The sequence below is a fragment of the Cupressus sempervirens genome, chromosome 9, assembly GCF_028749045.1.
Source record: "Cupressus sempervirens isolate cs-2001-9-10 chromosome 9, ASM2874904v1, whole genome shotgun sequence".
NCBI lineage: Eukaryota > Viridiplantae > Streptophyta > Pinopsida > Cupressales > Cupressaceae > Cupressus > Cupressus sempervirens.
The window spans coordinates 759253556-759272067 of record NC_143126.1 but is presented as its reverse complement, the minus strand read 5'-3'; the positions used below and the strand labels follow the sequence as shown (position 1 = coordinate 759272067).

At 35.3% G+C, this 18512-nt stretch overlaps 1 protein-coding gene across 3 annotated transcripts in view; it reads left to right on the top strand.

The window, feature by feature from the left end:
* Positions 1-1908: 1908 nt before the first annotated feature.
* Positions 1909-18512, top strand: part of LOC149540894 (catalytics) — a 186231-nt gene continuing 169627 nt past the window's right edge. The window contains exon 1 of one of the 3 annotated variants that reach the window (XM_089801959.1): positions 1909-2229. In XM_089801959.1, coding sequence (XP_089658085.1) covers positions 2131-2229 — 99 coding nt within the window. In that variant the 5' untranslated portion in view covers positions 1909-2130. Of the gene's footprint in view, positions 2230-3265; positions 3287-18512 lie in introns of those variants that run through there. The other 2 variants (XM_089801957.1, XM_089801958.1) reach the window with 2 other exon arrangements.

Here is an 18512-nt window from a genome sequence, read left to right as displayed (position 1 = left end):
ACAGGAAACATACATACCATGATAAACCCTCCTCATATGTCCAGAGCATAAACCGTCCTCCACAACCTCGGCGGGAACAATGAAAACAATGGTGTCAAGAATGAGTGCTAAAATAAAAATGACAAACTCCAAATAATTGTCAAATTTCAAAAATTATTATGTAAAATAGGAATGGACCATTCTAATAATAGTTTTTTTTTTGGAATGGACATATCTTTGTTTTTAGGATAAAATTGAAATAGAATTCCATATTCCTTATTAGTTCCTGCCTACGACAAGTAACTTATGCTTTCGCTTAGTCCATTGTATTAATAGCTACACCAATCAGATTTTAGATTTCATTCATATAGTAATGTTTGCAAAAGGTTTTGTAATTTGCATGATTTTTTGAAATTGAAAAATACAATTTTTTGAAAACCTTATTGGCTCATGAGGAAAAAGGCAATGAAAATTTTTAATTTTTTTCATAAAAAATACAATTATTTTTTCCAACACCTCTATTAATACAAGCATTAATTGCAACTTTATCTTTTCTTTTCTTGTGACAAGTGGATAAATTTTATTAAAAAATAATCATTTTCCTAACACCTCATGAATGCATTAATTTCAATTTTACCTTTTCCACATTTGTGACTAGTGGACAAACTTTTAAAAAAAAAGACAATCACTTTTAATTGATGTTTATTTTTTTAATTTGTAAAATGCTATTAAATATAGATATTTTAATCAAATATAGACATTTTAACTCTTTTAAATTGTCAATTTCCAAAAAATATTTTTTTTATATAGCTTAATTTCATATTTATTTTAATTTAAATTTATATATAAGTTTAAATTAGAATTTAGTTTCTTTTATTTTGACATATCTAAACCAATGCTTTGAATAGATTTATTGTTTATTATTTATTTATATATATAATTTTTATTATATTGATATTTTTAATTTATACTTTAAAATACATAATACTAATTTTGTATCAATTTTAATAAAATTCAAATTGTTTAACTTTGTATATTATCAACTTTATTTATGATAAGTGTGTTTGATTTTTTTAAAGCATAAATGTTATTTTTAAATTAATTTATGTTTATTTATTTTTATGCATTAGATTTAAGCTTAAGGATATTGTCCACCTTCTTCAATTAGATGAATTTATCGCTTAAACAAGATATATCAAACAATTTCATCATTAAAATTAATCAATTTAACTCTTTTTTAAAAAAATTATATAATTTTATCTATATCTTATATATAATTAGTTCATAAATATCTTTGGTCTCATAAATGTTCTTTACGATGTCATCTAATTTTAATTTACCATGATACTATAATATTTATTTATATATTTTTTTACTATTTTAATTAATATATATCATTGTAGTTATATAATTTAATAATATACTGACTATACTTTGTAATTTAATTTAAGTTACCACTATAATATTCTATTTGTTATTACGATTTATTTGTTATTTTATTAAACTAAATACATTATATTTTAACCAAAACCTACTTCAATCAACTATAAAATCATGAAAATCATGAAAGAGGAACTTTGGCGCTTGTGCCTTTTGTTCTACTTTGGCACACCACACAGAGAATAGAGATCAATTCTAATTTTCCTATTCCTATTCCAGCAAACAAACGCCCTTAAACCAAAGAGAACAAAGCGGAGCGAAGACGGAGCAAAACAAAATAAACCAGAGAGAGAACATTTTCATTTGTTAAACGGTACGTAGATAAGGATTAAAAAACGATGAAGTTTCGGCATATACACATGGCCTTCTAGAAGGCACACACAAACTAGCTTGACATGGCAGGCTCCATAGGCTCACACATGGCCTTCATTACAAACGCGAGGTACTTTCAGTCTACAAATAACCGCAACGACTCTTTCCGCTATTTCCAATCCTGAAAGTATTTCTCGTTTGAAAGGGCTGTAAAATGTTTTCAGGGTTTCATCATTTTCTCCTATGCTAAGAGGACTGGTGGTGCGCACAACTGCCAGATATTTTCATGCCAAATCATTTACATGCAGTAACCCAGTGTTGAATTTGAAGTCCTCGCGGGCAAATTTAGCGGCACCTGGGGTCAAATTTGGAGGATTTTCAACTGGTTGAGTATTGGCCATGGCGGAACGAGTAGCGGAGCAGAGCGGGCCGAAGAAATATACAAACAGGCTTGCCAGAGAACAAAGTCCTTATTTACTTCAGCACGCCCACAATCCGGTTGGAATTATGTGCCCTGTATTCTGCCATTAGTTTTTCACATTTTACCAACTTTTCTAGTGTGAGAAAGAATTATATATTCATTTTATTTTATTTGTGGTAAACGTATTTTATCTTGTGTTTGACGTTTAGATCTTTTGCTTTACATAAATACGGAAAGATGAAGCGCACGCATTAGCCAATTGAATTTAAGTGTAGAAGTAAAAGATTAAGAGAGTGCGGGGTTTAACGAATTGAGCATTTAGCAAATTCAAAACTCAAGCGCTTTGAGGATTTCGACAAACTGACAACTTCAGGGGATTTTAGTGAATTATATAATGATAATCATATGGCAGGATGAATATGATTGTGTTTGTCTATACTTGCGTCAGTACTTAATAATGGTGATGTCTAATTGTGCAAAGTGAAACGATAGTGGATTGAATACGATTGGAGCAAGTACAGGGTTAGCAACGTGGCGAGCTTGACGAATTGAGGATTTTTAGCAAATTCAAAATATTTAGCGAGTTAAGAATTTTGACCAATCCAGAACTCTAGCATTAAATTAAGATAATAATAGAATGTAATTGACTGTGGTTTCCGCTGGTTTCTGTTTCATGGAACAGATAGAAATGCAAAGTGAAAGCTCTAACCAATTGAACGAGGTTGGAGAAATTTCATAGTTAGCGACGCCACGAGTAAAACAAATTTGAATATTTTAGCAATTTCACAGCTTTCTCATTTCGAGGGTTTCGTGAAATAGAGAACTTTAGTGAATTAATTATGATAATATTACCGTATAATGAAGTTGTTTTGTTTTTTCTACAACATTCTGTTGATGTATTTTTAAAGAAGAAAGCTATATGTTAAGAAATGGACTACAAAAATAAATTACAGTTTTCTGTCATGTTCCATTGAGCTTAACTTAACAAATTTTCCTCTGTGCTGTACGGATGTCCCTAACAGAGCAGGCGGCCAGTGCCAAAAAAGTTAGCTGCGCAAGTGGCCTCCGATGTAAACCATTGTCACAAGAAAGTGTGAGATCAAGTGCTAGTCCGCATCGTATAGGAATTTGAAGGTATTCTCTCTTCATATGCTAGGAAGCCAGAAGAAACCAAGCATAATTCAAATAAAAGGGCTTTCTAGGTTTTTAGAGACTCACATGCTTCAGCAGGTAGATAGGGTGTAAACAAAACATAGAGAGATAGAAGGGTTTTTCCTGTAACTATATTAGAGGTTTGAGGATTTTCCATCTCATCTAGCCCCTTGCTTAGAGCTATTCCATACTTTGTGTGAGAAGCACTAGTTTTTATATGCCCCCTTTTGGATCAAGGGGAGCTTGGCAGTTTTTGGCCGTATTTGTGGTAGTTTCCCTAAGCACTAGAAAAGCTGTGGTGTAATGTGTCTGTAGTAATCATTAGAAGATTTGCTATGTTCCATGAAGTTCGAGTGGATGGTAGGGGATGCGTTTCATGGGGCATTTCCTAGAGGGCCAAAAATAGGGGATGACATTGTGTGTGTGATTTTTTAGGGTTATATACTGTTATGTCTTTTTATGTTTAATATAACTTTTAACGACAATAGTTATGGTGAAATCAGAAATTCTCTTCTCTTGGACACAAAATAAGCCTATAACTCCGGCATTTAGATTCATGCATAAAACATATATTCAACTCAGTGCCAGCTTAGGACCTTTAGTTAATGTCAAAACCCACTTGGCTTGTCTCTACATATTGATGTCTGAAGAAAAACATTGACTTGTGTTGGTTTTAGAAATGTTCCACAAGATTTTGGGGATGTGGGACAACAAGGGACACAGGACACATTTTCAGGATGTTTCCTAGAGAGCCAAAAGTAGGGGATGTATCCCCATGTAACATAGAAAATTTGTGGTTAGCCCATGGTCCCTATCTTTATTTATGAATATGTTTCTATTGTGCATTGGAGGAGAGATTTGTTCCCTTTTGGCATTGCAGGAGGGATTTTGATACTTAGAGAGGCTGATGGATTTATACATCAGAGTTCTCCTATTTTGTAGGCACATATGGTCTCGTTGATGGGTATTTTATGACCGCACTGACCTAGAATAAAATACCAATGTATCTTATCTCTCTTGAGCAAGACCATGTGAATGCTAAGATTGCGAAAGATCATACAATTGACTTCAAGGTTCTTTAATGTCACTTCTTTGCTATGGATAAGTTTAATGGTTCATGAGATAGGCTGGTATCAAGAGGCTCAATGGTTGATGTGATATGCTGGTATCACGAGAGGACAAATTTTATTGTTCTCAAGATGATTCGGACAGAATTGGCTATCAGAGCTAACTGATATAACAATGAAAGCTCATTTTTTTTTGGGTTTTTGCACAACATATGCTGAAAGTAAATGGGATAAAAGTTTAGGAGTTCTACTCTAATCTTAAGCATTTGAAAGCTAAATACTGTTACGACGAAATATACCAATGCCAAATTCAACGACTACATAGCATTGGCAAAATTGTCAAGGGCTGTGCAAAGAATTTTCATATCCTAATGAACATCATCATAGTGAACACTGTGCATCAAATATAGAAGTAAAACATCCACATAGGGGCTCAAGACTAACCTTACATTGTGCTTAGGAATCATCTAAGAACAAAAAGTGTGAGGAAAAAAATTCACCATAACAATACTATCAATCACATTTAATTAATTACTTGAAAAACAAATATATATTCTAAATGAGGGAACAATGAAACCATGCAAGCACCAAAACACTTCAAGTAATAACCATGAAACCAACAGTGAAACTTTTATTATCTTGGCACCTCTTAGTAATAATATGAAAAACCACTCCTATACAAATGAGAAATGATCCCTTTATATAGGTCTCAAATTGCAATGGGTGGTCATCAATTGAAACAAAATCGATGGCATAAATTTTCCCACCTCATCCCTTATTAGGGTTAGGGTTCAGAGAGAGAATCTACAATTAATGAGAGGGTCCACACCGACCAATAGAAATTTACCTCTGCCCATGAAGGTGGGGTAATAAATGCCCACTATGTAAGTCTACTTAGTAAGAGAATGGGTGAAGTGAATCCCCACTACCTATTAAATGCCATGCTACCCCAAAACAATTAGCCAAGGATTCCCTCATTGAATGCAGTGAACCGAGACAAGACTATCTTGATTTCATCAAGGAAGACACTTGGGACATTCTCATTCTTGAAATCCATGATTGTTATGTCTTGTTCACATTTGGCAAACTTCTTTTCCCATTTTGGCGCCACTTCCTATTCTTTGATGCTTGAGAATGATGAAATAAACTTCAAATCTTCTACTAAAGAAGACTGTGGAAAAGAATCCCTTCCCCATGCCCTTTAGATAGATATTCAACTATCATTTCTTCTCTTGTTATCTATTTTGGGAACAAAGCCTTAATTCTATTAAAGATGCTTTCTTGAATAACCTTGATTGCTCTCCTTAGTAAATGCCCTATACCCCAAAACAATTAGTCAAGGATTCCCCTCATTGAATGTAGTGAACTGAAAAAAGACTATCTTGATTTTATCAACAAAGACACTTGGCACATTCTCATTCTTGAAATCCATGATTGTTATGTCCTGTTCACATTGGCAAACTTCTTTTCCCATTTTGGCACCACTTCCTATTCTTTGATACTTGAGAATGATGAAATAATCTTCAAATCCTCTACTAAAGAAGATTGTGGAAAAGAATCCCTTCCCCATGTCCTTTAGATATTCAACTATTATTTCTTCTCTTGTTATCCTTTTTGGGAACAAAGCCTCAATCCTATTAAAGATGCTTTCCTAAATAACCTTGATTGCTCTCCTTAGTTTGGCCAAGTCATTTTATTTCTCGATAATGAAAACAATTTTGTGTAAATGTTGTAAAAGGTGTAGTTTTGCAACATTGCACTTTTACAACCTTATGCAACTTTTACCTTATGCAACTTTTACCAATTTACATTACAATGGAAACAAATTTATCATCTTGTGATCTTCACCTCCTGATTGTGCCTGTGTCATTGATGCTCTTGCATTAGGGTATCATTGTCATTGTCATTGTGTATGAAAACCATAATTAGATCTTCACCTCCTGATTGTGCTTGTGTCATTGATGCTCTTGCATTAGGGTATCATTGTTAGTATTTGTCATTGTCATTGTGTATGAAAACCATAATTAGATGTAAACTTTGATTGACATTAATGAAAGAAGTGGTAGTTCTTTGATAGTACATTGCACTTGTATCCGTTACAATTCTTCTATCAATTGTATGCATTAAGTCGCTTTACCCGTAGCCATAAACATTATGGTACAAAAAAGGAAGTGTTTGCCACCTTTTTGTTAGGACATGTGTGGAAAGAGAAGTCAAGCGCATACAATAGAGGTGATGTCCCTACCATAGAAATAAAAGGAACCCTGAATAAAAACAAAGAAGATCTTAAAAGCATCTAATCAAAGATTAGTGGATAGTAAACCAATGGAGCTTTGCACGAGCAACTCTAGCAATTATAATGTAAAAATGTGAAAATAGGCTAAGTCCCATATGTAAGATCTTGTTTTTCCAGCCTTAACTAACAACTATCATATCATTGAACACGGTTACGTTTCCATATTCATGAGCATGAGAAGGCAGTTATAACAGCTATTTTACATGTTCATATGAAAAAGATTTATGGTTAAAATTAGTTTAACTGAAAACAATTGAAGGAGCATTCAACCAACAAATATGATGTATATAAATTGCCATCGTAATTGGCCATTACTTAATGGAAAGAGGGATCTGTTCCTACTAAGTTCAATTGATCAATGAGCATTCAACCAACAATTATGATGTATATAAATTGCAATCGTAATTGACCGTTACTTAATGGAAAGAGGGATCTTTTCCTACTAAGTTCAATTGATCAATACTAAAGAAAATATTTGCAACTGGCACATGATAATTTTATATTTAACTGAGCTTGAATAACATATAAAAATTAAAATACCCCTTGTGATATTGCTATCAAGATTTAACTGTGTGATTTTGAGTCAAACTCATTGACCCATGTTTCATGAGTAGTGATTCAACATGAATCCATCTCTTATGAGAATAAATGGAACACTTAGCACTCATTGGATCTAGGTGATGCTCATAGGGGTGAAGCACCGGGACTTCTCGGGAGGTCACCTATCCTAGTACTACTCTAGCCTGAGCGCCCTTAACTACGGAGTTTCCGCCATGGTTAAACCCAAAGCTTGCAATCCCATTTGCAAAACATGGGTCGAAGTGCAAGTCTTGGTGTCTTTCACCCCTGTGAGCATCACCTAGATCCAATGAGTGCTAAGTGTTCCATTTATTCTCATGAGAGATGGATTCATGTTGAATCACTACTAATGAAACATGGGTCAATGAGTTTGACTCAAAATCATAGAGTTAAATCCTGATAGTAATATCACAATTTGTCTTGATGTGGAAATTATCTCTTACTTATCAATTAAAATCCTCGTTAAAAGTAGATAACTTGAATGTAGGTCATATCTTTGTCTTGTGCAAGTCTTGGCGTCTTGTGGAGAGGAGAAGCATTGTCAAGGGCTTAAACTCCCAACTGCGGACCCTTAAGTATCCCCTCACAATCTCAACTGAGGAAGACCCTACCTATGCGGGATTAGGCATGGGACACCCTTGTCCTGTCACTGAGCATCCAAGTATTAGAGGGTCATTAAACAGCCAGCTTGACAACAAGGATCATACCCGTAGACCACCATGAGCTGAGTCAACTCGTTAGGTTACCTGTATTCATTAATTGTTTATTGGTTACTAATTTCTTTCTCTTATCATGGAAGGATAACCATTTGTTCATTGATTATCATTCCACACCTTTCATCTCGACTTTGCTGGTCATCTTGGATGAACTTTCGGGGTGGTTGTCTTATCATTGTATATTCACAACAAAGTACATGCTACCCAACTTGGGCTTATGGCTTTAAAAAAATAGATTCATGATACTTGAAAATTATTCCCGACTTTTCACAAGAGTGCTGTCTCTTATCCCCTGTATAAGCTTGTACTGTTGGATCTCACTCCAAGTTAAATAATAATTCTGAAAAGATGTTAATACAGGTTGCCACAGTTTGCTCAATTTGGAGCATATTTTTAAATCTTATAAAAATGAAAATAAATAGATCATTTCAGATCAAGGCTCTATCAATGCTAACATTGCCATGCTAATATCTACGAGCCTCCTATATCAATTTTAAAGAGCATAAATAAGCAGAAGTATTTACTGACCTGACTGTAATGTTGCTTCTTTGAATGCTCAGTCGGTCTTTAAACTATGCTAGTGGAAGCATGACCAAGGATGCAAACGTAGAGCAGGGAAGTATGGAAACCAGTCTCTAATGCATCTCATGACACTTTCGTGCTTGTATCTTCCAGCATAAGTTTGACACCGTAGGGAAAGATATGTGCAAGAGAATTTTCGGTGGATAGGTTACACCACGGTGATGCCTGATTGAATATTTAAGGCAAATGAATAATCCAAGGCAAATGGAAATAGTATCTGTGTGTGACTGCGATAAATTATGAAGGACTCGCAGGCGAATTGAAATTGTGTAAAAACAATACAAAAATGCAATGCAGGTAGTATGAAGTTGTGCTAACTCTGCTGTGATGTTCTGAATGCTACTCAATCTGAACCATCACACAAAATAAGATCTTTGCCTTACTCGGCTGCATGCCCTGTTACAAGCAAGAAGGTATGAAGGTGGGAAGGAGTTACAACCAAAAGTGATCAACAACATATGTTGCAATATTTAAAATGGCCATTGAACAATGTAAGGGCCCAATGAAAGGATATGGCCATGAGATATAATATTAAACCATTGCCAAGGTTGGAAAATAATAATAATAATATTGAAACATTGCCAAAAGGTGAATATAAAGGGCCGTTCGTAAAAAAAAAAAAACAAAAAAAAACATTGACATAGGATGGAAATAAATTTTTACTCCTCATATTTATTATAATAATCATTTACTTTATTATTATATAATACAATTGTTCTTAGTTCATTTCATGCTCAAGTGGAAAACTTTTGTTATTTCATTAAGTGTGTTGATCTGGTTAGCTCATTGTGGTTACTTGGTATACCTTAGCTTGCCTAAGTCCTTTTCCTTGGGACCCGTACCCGTTAACTCAATGGCAGCTCTCATGCCAATTCCCTTTCTAGCAATGCATCCCCCCTTCTTTGCGCTCTTGCAAGCAAAGAGTTTACCGTGGTAATAACATATTTCTCATCATTTTATGAAATCAAAATTATCATAGCATATAATCCAAAGTAACCAAAAGGCCGAATTGAATCGCGAATCGACTATGAATTGGAATTGAATTTGCCACGAATTGGCAAATTAAAAAAACCCTTGAAATTTAGAGATTTTAACAATTTAAAACTTATTTCATACATCCTTTATTGAATATAACTTAAACACACTATAACATAATCAAATAGAAGTTAACATACATAAACATGAAACATAAATGATAAATCCATCACTTACGTAACTATGTTACACATAAAATATAAATTGTATGCTGTAGCTGAAGTATATAGAAATCATAGTATCATAATGATTCAAATCATAGAATGTATGTAAGATGAAGATTCATAAGACATAAATGTATGTAAAAATCTAAGATGAAGATCCATGAAACATATGTTTGTAAGAATCTACGACGAAGATCCATAAGACATCAAATCATAAATGTATGTAAGAATCTAAGATGAAGATCCTATCTTCTACTCCTTCTAAACAATTAGAAGGCCCTTTAGGGTTAAAACAAAGAGGAACTACAAAAAAAATTAAAAAAATGTGTTTTAATTAAAAAAATTATCTTCACTTTTGGCTGCCCGTGCTGATCCATCAGGCCGATTCATGTGATTTTTTGCATGAATCGCATGAATCGATGATTCATGTGATTCATGAGAAAAAATCGGAGATTCGATTCACCGGTTCCAAAAAAATTGCCATGCATGAATCGAATTGCCAAACTGGCAATTCTGGCGATTCTTTGAACTAACTAATAATCATACTAACCAACCATTTCCAATTCATATATCATCATAACAATTAGCCAATATTCGAATATCCCATGAGATCATAACGAATAACCAACACTTCATTTTCACATGAAAGCCAATCACTCAAATTCTCATGAAGCCTCAACAACATAAAGAAACATTTAAAATTGAGCCAAAAATTGGGATGTAATATACCCTCCATTGTCCTCGATGAACTTTGCAATTTTAAATACTAAAAGAATATTTAAAGTACAAGATATATATAGCATTATGAATTCATTTCATTCTAATCACGAACTGAGCTAAGATCAAACCAAAGCCTACCATTCCTTTATCTCAATGTTTTTAGAAAAGAATACTTACACCATATCATAAAATCAAAAGTGAAACACACTCATACCTGTGTTTACTTTACCATACCTGTGCTCCCTTTACCATACTATAGCATCACTTTGAATTGATTTGTCTAATTCATGTTCTTGTCTTACTCATGTAGACACTTAAGATATTTTTAGTTCATTTCCCATACCATTGGCTTGTGTAATAGAATTTTTAATATTCAATATTTGAGAGCAAGATAATCATTCAAAGACTTGCAATTCCTTAACTTGCATGCTTTAGATCATAAATTGATCACAAGTAATTAAATCTCTCATACATACCATCTAATATATGGTATTCATCAAATGTGTGAAATAGGCTCACAAATCACTTGAAAGGGTTAGTGCAATCTGGATCCATGTTTCCATTTATGTGAGATGGACCTTCATGCCCATCTTATCATAATATATTTTTTAAATCCTTACCTAATAGAAATATATTTCATCTCTAAGACAATAACTTTCATCTTGATATGATTAAGCATTCACATTTTATCAATATAATACAAGTATGCTCAATGTAAACATAAGCATCCCAATACATCATGATAATTCATATGGAATCAATGCAACATGTGTATTATGAAATCTATAACAATGCATCCAAACATATACCCATAATATATTTACTATGAAAGATCAAAATTCCCCTAGTCAAGACCATCAAGGTCATCATAAACTTGGTACCGCACTATTTGTATCCTAGTCTCTTAAGCTATTGGACTACCTGTTTGCATGCAAATCCTAAGATGAGAGTGTAGCCTAGACACTTGTATGTTTTATCCATAAAAAAATGTTGCAACTATGGCCTATACCCTGGGTCCAATCTTTTCCACACAACGTACATTTCCTTGGGGTTCTAGAAATCCCAACCATAGGGTGGTTGGCTCCCCTTGCTTATCCAAAATTGAGTTCATAATAATATGCTTTGATAAACTGGTTTCATGCATGTCTCATATCATAAAATGGTTCATAGAGACGTATTTCCACAAATTCCATCTTCCCATGAGGGTCCATAAATGCTTCATAGCATCAACTCATATCATATGTCTTATTTAATATTGCTTATTGCATTTCCAATCTATGCATATATGTGCATACTAATTTAGTTTGGTCATTTTATAACAATTGAGATGCAATTCAAATTTTTAGATGGCAGTAAAATATTTGTATGTTCTTCGTAATCTACTCCCTTAGCATTCAATCAATTTCCAAAACATTACCCTGTAAGCTGAAATTTCTTAACTCAACTCATCCTTGGGTTAAAAATTGGTCATAAGTACAACTTTGCTGGGTAGGTAGATCATCTAGGCATGCTCGCTAATCACCTATAAAGATTAGGGAATCCACTATTCCCATTCAGGTGACCTAGGCTCTAATGCCCATCTTGTCACCGCATTGTTTTGAAGAAAAATTCAAGTCAATCAAAAGCTACATCTTATCATAACTAAGCATTGATATTTTCATTCAAGCATGAATGCTTACTCCACATAGGAGTACAAACGTGAGGTATGGCCCTCTCACCATTTATTCATTATTATAAGAGAACGCCAGTTTACAAAACTAGCAACATATAGGCACCCCTAGCCACTTCAAGATCAAAGAATCCTCAAAATCATGGTTCACAATTTCCAATTCTAGGATAACAAAATCTTAACTATCATTTCATATGAACAGGAATGTGATTGCATAAATTATAATACCAAAACTGAGATAAACATGCAAAAAGAGAAATAACTAGTTACAAGGTTTAGATCACATGGCATCAAAAGAAGTAGAAATTGATTTGTATTGTGCAAGTCTAGGCATCTAGACCTAGTGTAATCCTCATTTATTCTCCACTGAGAATGACCTTCCCTACCTTAGATAAGGCACGTGTATACCATCTAGTCTTGCCACCTGAGCATCTTGGTGTTAGTGTGTCGGCTAAGCAGCCAACTAGGAGGTTTAGATTAGATCGCATCAAAAGAAGTAGAAACTGGTGTGTACTGTGCAAGTCTAGGCATTTGGACCTAGTGTAATTCTTATTCATTCTCTTTTGAGAATGACCCTCCTTACCTTGGATAAGGGATATGTATACTATCTGGTCTTGCCATCTGAGCATCCTGGTGTTAGAGTGTCGGCTAGGCAGCCAACTAGGCTATGGCTACCTTCCATTAACCTATTTACAGTGTTACCCCGGCGCAGGGGTGCGATAGTGCGGGGGGATGTCAGGACGAGTTTCGGGTGCGGGAAAAAAATAGCCTCAATTTGGGGACGGCAGGGGGACGGCGGGGGTGCGGCAGCGGGGGAGCGGAGGGGGGGTTCGGGGGGGGGGAGAGGGAGTGGGGGGAGGGGGTTGCATAGTATATAAATAATATTATTAATATATATGATTGAAAATGCTAATTATGAAATGATACTTCAATATATTATATAATATATAACAATGTAACATTAACATATCAAATATAGTTGACTACAATGAATAGAGAAAATTAAAATGTGATTCACAAACCATAAGTTCAAACTTGAAACTTGAAATTTCATAACCATTACTATTACTAATGACCATTTGACAAATTAACTTAGTTCAAGATGCAAGATTCAAAATTCATTGTTCAAATATGATTTTATGAATATCATATATCATAAAGATGCTCATGATGACAATGAGCCGAATAGCATGAAACAGTGAAATAATAATAATGTATCATAGCCATATCAAAGTGAGTATAATCAACAAAATGACAAAATGCTAATAATGAGAATGGATGATTCTCAAGTGAACTCTAATCATCCCCTATGCCGAAGTCCTCATCACTGGAACTACTAGACTCCTCCTGGGTAAGATCCTGATCCTTTAAAGGAACACCAACTAGCCCTACATTGGCTTCTGCATTGGCATCCTCATCAATCCGAGCTGGATCCTCTGGCTCCACATCCCATCGTGCTGCAGGGCTCTCCTTGTACTCGTGTGTCTTGCGATCTTTGAGTTGCAAGCGACCATGTACAACAACCAGCTTCTCCGCTCTCTTAGAGGTAAGTTTGTTCCTCTTAACAGAGTGAATGAAGCTATAGGTGGACCAATTCCTTTTTGCAGCTGAGGAGCTAGACACCTGAGATAACAAAGTTGAAAGTTACAATTTACAAGTTACAAACAAATGTTCATACAATTTGTAACAAATGATAAATGGTAAATCGATGATTAATAATTATTGAATCAATGAATCATAAATTAAAATCAGCAAGGTAAAATTCTTCAAGTTAAGATTGTAAAGGGCTGGAATTAGTTATTAGTATTACAAACCTGAGAAAGCAGTCGAATGGCTAGTGAGGTGATCTTTAACTTTTGTGACCCATGACATTTCCACCACAAAATAGGATTCTTTTGTGCCATGGTTTTGAGATCCACCTTTGCAATATCCGAGTATCCTACAACTTACAAGTTATAAAGTTTACAACATAATATTAAAATTATAAATAACTTAAATAAAGTTATAACTTATAAGTAACAATTAATTATTAAATATTAAAAGAACTTATAATTATAAAGAGTTTAGAGCGCTAAATCAAGATTTAAGGATTACCTGAAAGACAAGAAAATTCGGACCACTCGGTGCGAATCTCACTAGCAGTCTCAGTATCATACATTTTGGCAATGCATCGAAAGACCCATTCTTCACCTCATCATCCCGAAGTGGTGTGACTCTACCAGGCCTAGCTATGTACCACTTCGGGTTCAATGCATAGGCAGCCATGTGCAAAGGAGTGTTCAACTTCTCCCACTTGCGGTGAATGATAGGCTCAATGTGCTCCGTATAGAATGCTAGAGTGGGGTCTCTCTCACGCACAGCAGCCCTCATCTGCCCAAGCATGGAATCAATGCACTCATAAACCTCTCCAAGGCTAGGTGAATCTGCATCTCTATATTTGATCACCTGAAACACTGGAGTAATGATGGAGACTATGTATTTTGCATCACTCCAAAACTGATCACTCTTCACGGTCTCCTTTACCCTCTTCCCTTGCTCTATTCTGGACTTAGGCCATCGATTCCATTCTTGTGTCATAACCATGAGTTGCAATGGCTCTTGCAACTCAATCATTCTCTCCAAGAGAATATAATATGATGCGTACGTGGTGTCAACTGGTTTCAGGAATTGCTTCTTTGCGAAGCTCCTGAAAAGTGCATGTGATGTATGGTGATTGCAGATAAACATCTGCACCTCTCTCCCATCATTAACCACCTTTCTAATCCACTCTATTTTCCCCATGTCTTTGAGTGCATTGTTCATGGCATGCACACAACATGGAGTCCACCAAATATGCCTATAAGCTGCCTCAACAAGCCTCCCTGCAGCTTTGCACACATGTGCTACATTTGTCACAACTTGGACCGCATTTTGTGGTCCGATCTCCTCAATGGCTTCCCTAAGCACATGAAATTGAAAATCAGCATCTTTATGATGCCCTGAACAATCAACTGCCTTCAAAAAATATGTGCCCTTTGTGCATGTAACCATAATGTTGATGAGTGGATGATGACTAATGTCTGTCCACCCATCCATGATAATGATAATGCTGCAACCTGACTCCATCCAATATGCTTTCATTTGCTCCATCAAGATCCCAACCTTGTCATAGGCTCTATCCAACACCGTAGTCCTCAGCTTGTGGTCACCTGGTGGCACATATGATGACTCTCCCTCATTCACTGCCATGGTCATCATCCTCCCAAAATAGGGAGATCGAGCCACATGTGTAGAGATGCCATTGGCAAAGAAGAAATCGCCAACAACATCATCTAACCGGTCCCTTGCATGCATGTTAAATAAATGAGCAATGGGGTTACTATCAGTACGACTTGTAGTTGCATTTCGTTTCCCCCTACTGCTATCCCCTGTTGAACTGTGTGTAGGTGAGGAGAATGATGGTGTAGGTGACACAGTCCCTGCTCTTTGATGCAAGATACGAGTAGATGTATCTCGCTGCCCCTGTAACTGCTGTATATGTTGTACCTGTTGCCTGGCAGAAAAAGATCTAGGCACTGGAACAACACTATCATTAGGAATGCCCCATAGTTTATTCACTTCAATTCTGTATCTGACATTCTCAGGATTTGATAAGAACATGCATGGGTTCACACCATAGCCACTCCCAAAAAGGTGTGAATTAACTCTTGTAATGCTGCCAAACCATTCTGCTCCACATATATTGCACTTCCATTTGCGTGTGCCACCCCCTGAAGGTGTAGGGCGTGTAATTTTTGTAGCGAACTGTTTAAGAGGGGACTTTGGGTCATAAGGACCCCTAGCATATTTCCTCAAAATCTCTGAAGGGCAATTAGTAGAAGGCACCCTTGGTGCAACATAAGGAGGCTCTTCCTCAGGCTCAGATTGACCACCTACATCAGCCCCATGATCACTTCCTTCAGGCTTATAATCAGATGCACTTGGCTCATTAATTTCCATGTCTTTTGCACTTTGGTTGGATCTAGAAGCCATTTATAAAACTGCATTTCACAAAATGAAAATAAAATTATAAAAATGATCATGATACATTTCAGCCCAAGTAAAAATAATTTAAAACTTAAAACTTTACTATTTAATTTTAGCATTTACTATTTAAAAATTTAAAGTATTAAAAAATGAAGCTAAATACTAAAAGTAAATACTAAATAAAAATATGGCAATATGGCATATGCTGAAACGTTTTACTAAGTTACTTTCAAGTTTCAAGTTCCATTCTTGAATCTTGTTGATAGTTGAATCTTCTTAGTTCTATGATTTATTATTTTATTATCTATATTAATTTTTAGTTTTAAAATTTTTTCATTGTTCTTAAAATAAAAATATGGCAATATGGCATATGCTGAAACTTATTTAGTAAAATACGTTTCAGCATATGCCATATTGCCATATTTTTATTTTAAGAACAATGAAAAAAACTAAAAATTAATATAAATAATAAATTATAAAATAAAAAATCATAGAACTAAGAGGATTCAACTATCAACAAGATCCAAGAATGAAACTTAAAACTTGAAAGTAACTTGGTAAAACTAAATAGTAAATAGTAAATACAAAATTTAAAAATTATAAATTGATTTTTAAAACAAAAAAAACCCTACCTTAAAGGCTTGAACTTGAGGAGACACTTGCCAAATCAAACTTTCTTGCTCCTCTTGATCTTGCAATCCCTTGCAAAACCACCCACTAATCTCTCACAAGCTCCTTCAAACACTCTTTCTCACTTAGCTCCTTGTTGCTCCAAAATGGTGAAATGAAATGATGAAATGAAAATGAGATCTATTGGTCTTATTAAGCCTTCAAATAGACCACATGGGACTCACACCCAATTAGGGTTAGCATACTTTAAAAACAAAAACAAAAAAAAAAGCAAAAAGTATTTTTAAATTTTTTTTTTGGGCCTCTTCTCGGTGCACTCGGCGAGCACCCGAGGCGCACCCGCGCACCTGGGAAGCACCCGAGCACCCGGGAAGCACCCGAGCACCACGTCCCGACCGGTGCGGTGGCGAAAAAGCTGTTGGTGGGGGTGCTTGGGTGCGTGACACACCCGCACCGGGTGCGCCCAGGTTTATTTACCAACCGCTAGCAACTTGACCTGTAGTGATCACAACAAGAAGCATGCCACTAAATCTACCCTAGCTAGGGATTTCCAATGGACACTATGTGTCCAATCATCCACTGCTCGACTTGACAGACAAACTAGGTTCCAATTTTGTTATTTTTCATAGTTTCGTTTCATCTTTCTGATTTTTGTAGGTTTATCCATCTGTCCAATTCATATGGACTACACTCATCTCAACCGTTCTTGGCTATCTCAGATAATCTTTGGTGTGATTTTTCCAGCTTACATTATAAAATATTCTGTTATGCAAAGTAAACAATCCTCCCGTCTCATTCAACATTACGTTTTCAGCTTCCTTGAAATAGTGTTGGGCCCAAGGTTTAGTGTCAAACCTAGAGCTTTGATACCATATGTAACATCTTGTTTTTCCAGCCTTAAATAACAACTATCATATCATTGAACACAATTACTTTTCCATATTCATGAGCATGAGAAGGTAGTTATAACAACTATTTTTACATGTTCATATGAAAGAGATTTATGGTTAAAATCAATTTAACTGAAAACAATTGAAGGAACATTCAACCAATGTAATGTCCCCACTTTAGCAGTCGACCAAGTGTGTGCATGTTAGCCTAGTTCTACATGGTCTTGAGGGCTAATGAAGGGTTTAAAGGGATCTTAGAGTGTTTTGGCCTAGTCATCTCCAGTTTGGGCAGAGCTTTTCGACGAGCTATCACTTGTGCTATTCGGAGTCCGATAGCTAATATATTTTTATGCCTAAAGTATTATTAAAGTAACATTTAGTTTAGTTGTAAAATATTGAAGTGTTACTTTAATATTAAATTTTATCGGAATATGTGCAAATAAAAAAGGGGCGCCTAAGGGAGACATAAGTGATGATTTTAATATGTTTTATATTGCACATCTTTTATCCCACATTGCTCATGTGAGTTGAATTGACTCTTGGAGAAAGAATAAAAGGGTGCGTTAGTGGCTTCATTCGGTAGGTTGAATGTGAGAAAAAAATTGATGTGTGAGTTGCAGACTTGCTCTTGGCATTAGAGGACGTCTATCCTCTCTTGTGACATTCTAGACGTCATTCCCTTGGGGTTTGGCCTTTGGAATTCATTGCTATCAGCTTCATTAATAGGCAGATTGTGTGCATTTCCAGCTACAAGTGGATTGGGTGTTTGCTCATATTATTCCCGCTTCTTGTCCGATGCTTATGCCATTTTGAAGGGATGATTTTATGAGGGTCTTGGACTGATTGAAGGCAGAT